Below are 9,368 nucleotides of genomic sequence, written 5' to 3'. Positions count from 1 at the left end.
CCGAGTCATTCATCCTGCGTGAATTGCTCAAGCAAACGCGGGAAAACATAGACCGTTACCAGTATGGCGGCCTCAAAGGTTGCAATACCTCAATATACCTCGTGCGCTTAGTTGACATTATCTTTAAGTGGCTTGACAAGGGCAGTACCTTCATCGACCTAGCTCTCGCCGATTTCAGGAAGGCATTTGACCTGATTTGTCATCTTACGGCAGTAAAAAATATGTGAGCAATGGGCGCACAGAAGCGGTCTCTTGCATTAGTGATGAGCTTCCTTCAGGACAGAATGCAGTGTGTATTTCCATTGTTTGAAGGTGACTTGATCTCATACTGGTCTAAACTTACCTTTGGAGCCCCTCAGGGTACAAGACTTGCTGGTTTCATATTTATCTCCCTCATCAACTTCCTCCTTCAGAATTTCGAAGAGCGACTCAAATTCGTCGACGATTTATCATTTGTCCTCAAATACCTCGTCAGAGAAGGTGTAATCGAACGTCAGTTCAGCGAGACCCTTCTGGCATCCTTCTCTGAGGACTGTGAACGTTACAAGTTGACACTGAATGCAGATAAATCAATGATCCTCAGGTTTTGCCCCTTAAAACGTGATCTGGAATTCCCGCAAGTCCCTTTCCCTGTTGTTCCATCTGAAAAAATCCTCGGAGTCACATTATCGATGGACTGCAGATTCACCGAACACGTTGAGAAGGTTATTATGTCTGGCAATGCATCACTTCAGACTCTAGTACTGATGCACAAGTTTGGCTGCGACACTCAAAGCTTAAAAAATTCCTATTTTACGTATGTGAGACCTCTACTCGAATATGCCGTTACTGTCTGAGGACCTTTTGTCCAGAGCACTGACTACCTTTGTGATGACCTTGAATCTTTGCAGAAACGAGCTGTTAACATAATCGTTGGTAACAGAAGTGACGACTACAACAAACTTGCAAGAACTGAACCTTGAATCTCTCAGCGACAGAAGATTATCACTGATCATGTCCCTCGGCAAGTCACTGCTATCTTCGCCCCATCACAGACTGATCCTCCCACCCGATGCTCCTGTTAACCAAAGAACCAGATCCCAGTCGAAGCTGCAACCCCCTGTCTGCAGGACCAACCGCTACAAAAACACGTTTGTCCCCTTTTTCGTAGAAGAATACAACAAGACTTAGTGTTATTTGTATTCACGTGTTAGTTTTATTATGTTTTTATTTGTATTTTTTTTTTTTTTTTCATATTGTTGTAAAGACGACATAAATTAGCCATGGCTACGCTGTTCGATCTTAATAAACCTATGTCTATGTCTATGTCTATTATAGCTAGATAAAGAGATGCATTTTTCCTTGGATCTTCATCCTCTCCCCCATTAGATAAAATCAAAGAAGCTAGACAGGACGAAATTTATAATCGAAAAAGGGCGCATCTAGGATTTTTTTTTGGGGGGGGGGGGGAAGGAGGTTTATAAAAACAAAATAAAAAATGCATCAAAAACGCGTTTAAATGCATTTTGTTATGTTTTTACGAGTCGGGCGAAAATTTCGGGCGGGAGGAGGGGGGTCACACCCTGTACCCCCCTCCCCCTAGGAACAAAATTGATAAGAGTAATCAGTAACCCAAAATTGAAGATTGGAACCGTTTAACAAGAAAAATAATGAAGAACATGACTAAATATGTCATTTTAACTATTTCACACCTTAAAGACTACTTTCTGCATACATATTCCGTTTCATTCGTTAAAAAACAAAACAAAATTACTCCTTATAACCCCTAGTTACACGATCTTAATTATGTTAATTACCTCAAAAGGCTATTACCCTCCCTTCACCCCCCCCCCTCCCAGGTCATTAGGATGTATACTCATGGCAACATTATTTTAACTACACTATATTTATTTGAAGACGGAGAAAAAAAAAATTGAAGGGACCGCTAAAATCTAAGTTATCTCCCTCCCCACTTCCTTTCTTTAAAACAGTTTGGCTGATTTAATTATGTGTTTAGAGAAACATAACCGATATTTCAAAGGTATTAGATGATTCTTTCAGGGAATAATTAAAATAAACTTCTTCCTGAGCACAAAGGCATGAATGATCCTTAGGGGTAATCCAAAAGGAATTTGATGCTAACAGCCATACGCATTCTACACAACACCCAACCTACCCGCCCATTCCCTCCCCCCCTGTTAAGAGGTGTAGTCTCTTCTAAAAGACACAAATAAAGACAAAAACGCCTACATATCCAAGTCTCGCTTGGCAATTTCGATTGCCTTCTTTACATCGGAGTTGAACTTGAATTCGAGCAATTCCACTCCGTCTTTTCGTAGATGACTTATTGTGTCCCCTGGCTCCATTCCTTGATGGCCGAGTTTATTTCTAGAAAAAAAAAGTCGGAATAATTAAAAAAAAATAATCAAGTTCGTAGAGCATAAAAGGAATGATCAACATATTTCAGCAAGAGCAAAATTTCTTTTACACGTTGCTAGTTTTTATACATACATAAAAAGAACATAGTAGCAGTATAAATACAAGAGGTAGAAAAAATTCTAATTTCAAGCTTAGTAGCATAGTTCGGTTTAATCTCGGAGTTAATTACTGTAGTGCCTTGTCTTAATTGGTGAAAAACAGTAACGAGAATCCTTTGTTTTAGAAATAATCCGAATAAGTCGAACAGCGGTATAACGTGTAGAACACTGTAATATTTTCTTATTCATCTTAGCACTAAAGCAAAATTTCAGCCACTTTCCGGGGTCCACTTTATATGAAATTTTTCATGCGTATCCACTTTCGGTGGCAATAAACGATTAAATTATAACGAATTAAAAATTAAGTAGCCAATTTATTAAATTGACTAATACTATTTAGGGTTTTATACGCTACTGTGTTGGCTCTGATTTCTCCATTACAAGCTAGGAGTGACTACCGTACTAACTCGGAAGAATTCGGATACATATAGAATCCTTATAAGCCAAGTTACACAGGCGTTTAGTCAATAATTAATACAAATTTTTATTAGATTAGTTTTTTCTTCCAAAAATATAGAATATTCTAGCATTTTTGCCACCAACTTCTTTTCTTCTCAGGTATGAACAGATAGTTTTGGTGAAAGCTAAGACAGCAGAGTACTAACGTGTTAGCCGTTCACGAGCAAACAACCTGATTCTTATTACTAAACAAGAAGACTTCAATAATTTGTTAACCCGATGATGTGAAAAATATTTCATAAATTCTGTCTTTTCACTCCAGCATTTTTCCAAGCGATCCATTTTAATCAATATGTTTTAATGAAATTGGCGGATAATTTTAGCTTTGTTAATCTTAGTCTTTAAGGCACCGTCGACATTTCTCTATTTGAAGTGTGCTTCAAAAGCAAACAATATCCTTTCTTTTTGAACAAATGAAAAAAGTGACTTAGGGATGTGAGAGAAAATTTGTTCTACTGCTCAAAAACTTGTTTCACGCAAAATAAAAAAAGGCAGATGAAAATTTGGAACCACCATTTCTTGCTGCATATTGAGTTTTCTGCATTCTGACCCAGACTGGCATAGTTCGTCGATATTAAGCGAAAACTACGTTTCTCGTAGCAACGCGTCTTCAAGATGCATTGTTTTTGCTTGGCATCGATGAGTATTGACAGAAGCTTTTTTGAGAGCTAAAAATTATGTATCCTATTAAGTTAGAAAATTTTCTAAAAATATTAGGATGAATTTCGTTTGGAAGTCTTAACTTGCCGTTCCGCTGCCCCAGACGTAAATAGGGACGTAAAATCAGAGAAAGTCTCGAATTTTGGTTTGTTTGTCATGCATTTCAACATTTCAACAATTTGTTCGTCATAAAAACAACAGCAACAAAAATCATAAATACACAAATATAGACATTAACACAAAAATGATTGTAAAAAATATTTTAAAATTAAAATGAATACTTCCTATGATAATATTTGCATGTGGGAAGTCGTACAAATGGGAAAAATAAGTAATAATGTTGAGTCGGGATAAAAAAAAACTTTTATAAAGAAACGAGGTTGAAATTGGGATAAGGAAGTCAAACTTCTTTGAGACATCAAAGCAGAATCGTAAGTAAACCTAATTGAATTTTGAAACGAATAACGCAGAAAAGACAAATGTATGATTTCAAACTGAGTGGCTACGATTCCAAATCAACTAGTTCCATAAAAAACATTAAAGGAAATTGAAATATATTGACGGTTTTGATTATAACATACCAATGATCTGGCAAAAAAAAAAAAAAAAATATTCAGTATTACTTGTCTTGTCTAATGTGACTAAGGGCAATCTTTAGACCACAAACAAAAGGGCTGCAAAAAGAGTGTAGAGCATTCGAACACTGAAATATTTTTCCTAATTTTGTAGTTTCAAGCCTTGGAATATCTGTTCTGTCTTGGAATTTCTTTCTGAACATACCTAGCAGTGATCCAAAGCACTTTGACGCTAAGATATAAAAATAGTGATAAAAATTTATCAATAAAATTATTGATTCTACTTTTAAGTAGGATAACTGAGGGATTACAGTAGCTTTCTGCCTAGACAAATATTTATTTTCCTTTAATTTATGTTTTATTTTCTTGTATTTTGGAACCTTTTTAACTGTTTTTAGTTCAGAGGTCTGTCAACTTGTTTTCGTTAAGTGTAAAATTGTCCCTCGTGTATCATTGCTTGAACACCAGCTTATGCATGATTATGACCATGATCTCAGCCCGCTAATTTAGAAGTAGTTTTAAATTTAAGATGAATGTTTGAATTCTATGCAACTTTCAAAGGGGCTTATTGGAAATTATACAAGTTTTACTTGCGTCGCTTGAACTAACGGAAAAGAGAACTAAGAAAAAATAAGGAAAATATACAAATGATTATTTTTTTATCAAGTATGAATATTTTTTAAGATATTCACTTTTATCTAGCCGGTAGTCTATAGTGGAAAAAATACAAGTTGGTTCATGTAAACTACTGCAGAAAAGTATAACAAACTTACATGAACTGCATAATATGATCCATCATACTAGCAACTGGTGGCCCTTCCGCAGGGCTATGTTCATAAGTGAGACCAACTTCACCAGTCAAACCCACAATAAACTAAAATAGAGAAGGATACTAGAACTGATTACTTTAGCTGAAGTTGCCACTGTTAAAACAATGTAGATTGTTTTGGAGTGGACACACAGGTCCTTGTTAAAGCACTCTGGGATTCCGGATATTTTCGGTCCAAATGTTTTGAAATGTAGTTAAAATTCAGTTATTTTCGTGGCTTTTGCTTATACAAAGGATAATTCTGTGAAAAAAATAAATTGCTGATAGACCACATTATCCGCAAGTACCATAATTCCAGAAAACCTCTTAAACCAAAAACTATTTACTCATCCTTCATTTAATGGCCAAGTTGAAAATGGCAAGATTCAGTGGATCAACTGACCAGCTGGAGAAAAAAATTACTGTGAATTCACTTCATTATAAAAATTGATTTATTTTGTAAGATTTTATTTTTATAGTCTTCTAAAAACTTGTTATTGTTTTTTCTCTATTTTACATTTTAAATCTTTATTTACAAAAAGCATTCTTTTGCTTGTTTTTAGTCTTCTTGTTATTCTCTTGTTGTGTTGTCTCTTGTTTGTTTTATTGCGTTTTTCAATTTTTTCTCATATTGTTGTTTTCTTTGTGGATGTAAATTTTGTAAATTTTTTCCGTGAAATCAAACAGTTCGCGATGACAAACTGTAAGTAGGGAGCGACTCGGCCCAATAGTAACCGAAATTCTAAGAAAAGGAAGTTTGGTAATAATTAATATAAAAAATAGATTTTTTTTGTGGATTCCAAGAATATAAAAGTCATTAGGTTTAATGTTACCCGCAAAAAGCTAAGAGCCTGAGAAAATGTGCCTGATTTTTGAAAAAGGGGGGCAAACACCTCCCAAAAAATAAAGTAATCTTACTGAAAATCACACTATCAGATTCAACATATCAGAGAAAAGTACTGTAGAGGTTTCAGGCTTCTATCTACAAAATGTGGAATTTTGTATTTTTTGCCAGAAGAAGAGCACGGAGTCGAGTTTATTGATTTTTTCTAAGGGGTGATCCTATCGAACCAATGCTCCAAGAAGATCGGGAGAGGGCTCGTTATAAGGGACATCTAAGGTGTTGGTGTCATTTTTAAGTGACCAAAAAGACTGGAGGGCAACTAGCTCCCCTCCCACACCCATTTTCCCCAAAGACATCAAATAAAAATTTTGTGATGCCCATTTTTCAGTATTGTTGAAAAGCCAAATAACTATGCCTTTGGGGAGGACATGAACCCCCATAGTCCCATGGGTAAGGCCTGTAATTTATTCAATCTGCATACTGTCCATACATTGTATTTGTTATTGTGAAATATACCGATTTTTTTTTTGGGGGGGGGGGGAGGGAGAATTTTCTGCGAGGAATTTTCCATGGGAAATTTTTCTATGGGGAGGAAAGTTTTCGGGGGAATTTCACAGGGAAATTTTGCACAGGTGCGAGAGGGGAGAGGGTATATTTCCTAGCTTAATTTAAAAAATGGTCAGAATTTAAATATAAAACAAGTTTGTCCAATTGAAAGTAAGGAGCAAAACTAAAACGAACTGAAATTATTCCGTGTACGAGGAGGGGCTGCCCCTTTTTCAACCCTTGCTCTATACGCAAAAGTTTGACTTTTTGTTACCTTGAATAATTTTAACACTTTTGTTACTTTTTGTAACTCTTTAAGAACGACTGAAATACAATTTTTAAAGAACTTTAAGCCTTTAGCCTAAAGGGCGAGGGTTGATGAAGGAGCAGCCTCATTCATATATCGAATAAATTCTGTTACAGTTTTAATGTTGCTCCTTACTTTTAGTAGATTTTTTTTTCTTTCTTTAAAAACTTTCTAAAACGTTAATATTTGGCCGATTTTGGCACAAAACAGTGCAAGTATTCCCCATATCTTGAAGATAAAAAACGAAGAAGGCATTATTTCGTTTAGAAATGGAGGCGATTGTACTATGATATTTACATGTTAAATTTCATACCTATGCCATAAAGTTTATGATATTTTTACGTAATAATTTATTTCCATGCCAATTGCTTTTAGTAGGTAACAGAAAATTAACCACAAAATTTTTCATCTACATCCGGTACAATTTGAACTGCTTTTGGCTAATGCCGCTTTTGGATAATTAGTGGCTTTTTAGCTAGTTAAAAAGGAGCTAGAGACAGCGCGATACGGCATTGCCAAACTAGTGCAAGAGACCTTGAATTCTATAAAATTAACGCAACTGAAGCAGAGTAAATATGCGGTTTTCCTTGCAAAACGTATGAAACTTATGAACAATTTTAGTGAATTAACCAGGCCTATTGAAGATAAATCAAGAGTTTCTTCCATAATTTGAAATTACTTAGACTTCTGACTTTTTTTTCAAAATAAAATTTATTCAAAATAAAATTTATTTTAAGTTTTATTCCATTCTACAAACCCAAAAAATACTTGGAAAAGCATTTTACTCCCATTGAAAGTTAATATACTGCACCACTTACCTGGATGGTTTTATCATACCACCGATTGCCAGCATTGCCAAAAGATCCACCCCCATGAATCATTTGTAGAGCAGCAACAGTTTGACGATTCGGCGCCCCTAATTCGGGCATTTCCTTGTCAAGACATACCAAAAACAACGCCTTTTTGATTACTTCAATAGACAGCTGATTGTCTGGGTCTGTAATACATAAATTTGGTTCAGCGTTTAAAAGATGACACCATAATGAGCAACAGAGACTCATCTTAAAAAGATCATTAAGCTGAACTGATTGCCAGAGGTTACGAAAGTAATACTGACGGAGAGACTGTAACATTAACCTCAACAAAAGAATGTTTCTTGACATTAATGCATCAAAATATAAACGAAATTAAAAAGCATTGCGCCTAGTCAACAACAGAGCAAAGCGACGAATTGAAAAACTGGCTGTTAATTAAAAAAAAAAAAAAAAAATATTTGTGCAGTAGTTCCGCGGCACAAAGACATTATCTTGTGGAAAAACAGACAATTACATATATCTCTTACCGTGAACATCCGAAATTGGTGAATGTCGACATACAGCGGTGAATGTCCGAAATACCTTTTTTTTCTCCTTGAATTTAGTCAGCATTACCAGTCAACTTTTCTAGTTTTATGCAAGGTTTAATGGTGACAGGTTAGATTAAGTTTTTAACTCATTTCTAATATTCATAAACTAACTTAACCTAAGTTTAACTTTTACAATCAAAGCTTGCATAAGACTGAAAAAGCTGATTCGCAAAGCTAATTGAATCAAAGCAGAGAAAAAGGAATCCCGGACATTCACCGGTGAATCGACATTAACCAGATTTCGGACATTCACAGTAACCAATCATCAATGATTTTAATTAAACCAAATAACAAAAAAAGGTCATAAAATCAAAACGGTCTGACCATGAAAAGCAAACGAGTTTCATGGTTCTCTCGCACAACATCGTGGAAACTTTCCAGCTTAAGGCTTTATTTAACGTTGCGTAATCTTACGGAGCAAATTTTGTCTACAACATAGGAAACGCTAAGGAGTCTTGAACTCTACGAGAATTATAAGTTATGTAAGTTTATTACGTAAGTTTTTGATACACTATGAAAAAGTTCAACACGGCAGCCCCAAAATGGAATTTATGGATGATCAATTAACAAGTTTCGTGAAAATGGTAAAATATTCCTAGAAAGGCTTTTATGCTTAACCAAAGCTTGAATTTTTATTTCCATTCCACGTTTTAATTGTTGATCAGTTTCCTTATGATGACTGTGATGATCTTAGACGACAATTATTGATGATTATGATGGTCATAAGACTTACTTGCTATTAGTTCAGCATATGCCCAGGACCAGGTATTACGATTTTGAGTTGTAAGGATACCAATCGGTGGAGATGCGTGTGTTGTAATTGCAACAGCCTTAAATAAGGCAGAAACAAGATTTTCCGGTGTTACTATGCTGCCATCTTTATGGATGACATCAACTTTGCAAAACTAAAACAGAAATAGCTCAAGTAAAAAAGAAATTCCTTTGCGGTCTTCGAAAATGCTTATATCATCTTCTAAGACTAAAACCGCTATTCGAGAAATGATATTTCTTGATAGTTGATAAATAATTCAACTGCCTTCCTTAGCCTAAAAAAATAAATTTCTAGGGACTTTGGCTTTTGAAAGTGAGCGTCCTTAATAGATTTAATTTTTTTTTTTAACTTATTAGGACGAAATAATTTGAATCCTTGGAACTTAATGTACTCTTGTGAAAGGTAGTCAAAGCAAGAGCTTTCAACGCGCCATAATTAAGAAGGAGTGCTCACCTGAGCGTCACCTTTAGTTTAGT

General features: G+C 35.2%; 1 protein-coding gene across 1 annotated transcript in view; it reads right to left on the bottom strand.

Moving 5' to 3' along the window:
* The window catches only part of LOC148941416 (carnitine O-acetyltransferase-like), a 75,773-nt gene that overhangs the window by 26,487 nt on the left and 39,918 nt on the right, over positions 1 to 9,368 (bottom strand). Inside the window, exons 7-10 of the mRNA XM_089104538.1 lie at positions 8,854 to 9,025; positions 7,534 to 7,712; positions 4,984 to 5,084; positions 2,230 to 2,367 (exon numbers count right to left, since the gene is read on the bottom strand). Coding sequence (XP_088960664.1) covers positions 2,230 to 2,367; positions 4,984 to 5,084; positions 7,534 to 7,712; positions 8,854 to 9,025 — 590 coding nt within the window. The remainder of the gene's footprint in view (positions 1 to 2,229; positions 2,368 to 4,983; positions 5,085 to 7,533; positions 7,713 to 8,853; positions 9,026 to 9,368) is intronic.

The sequence above is a fragment of the Artemia sp. Qi Xiang Cuo genome, chromosome 18, assembly GCF_049724085.1.
Source record: "Artemia sp. Qi Xiang Cuo chromosome 18, ASM4972408v1, whole genome shotgun sequence".
NCBI classification, from domain to species: domain Eukaryota; kingdom Metazoa; phylum Arthropoda; class Branchiopoda; order Anostraca; family Artemiidae; genus Artemia; species Artemia sp. Qi Xiang Cuo.
The sequence above is the reverse complement of the archived record's forward strand: the minus strand, read 5'-3'. Positions and strand labels throughout refer to the sequence as shown.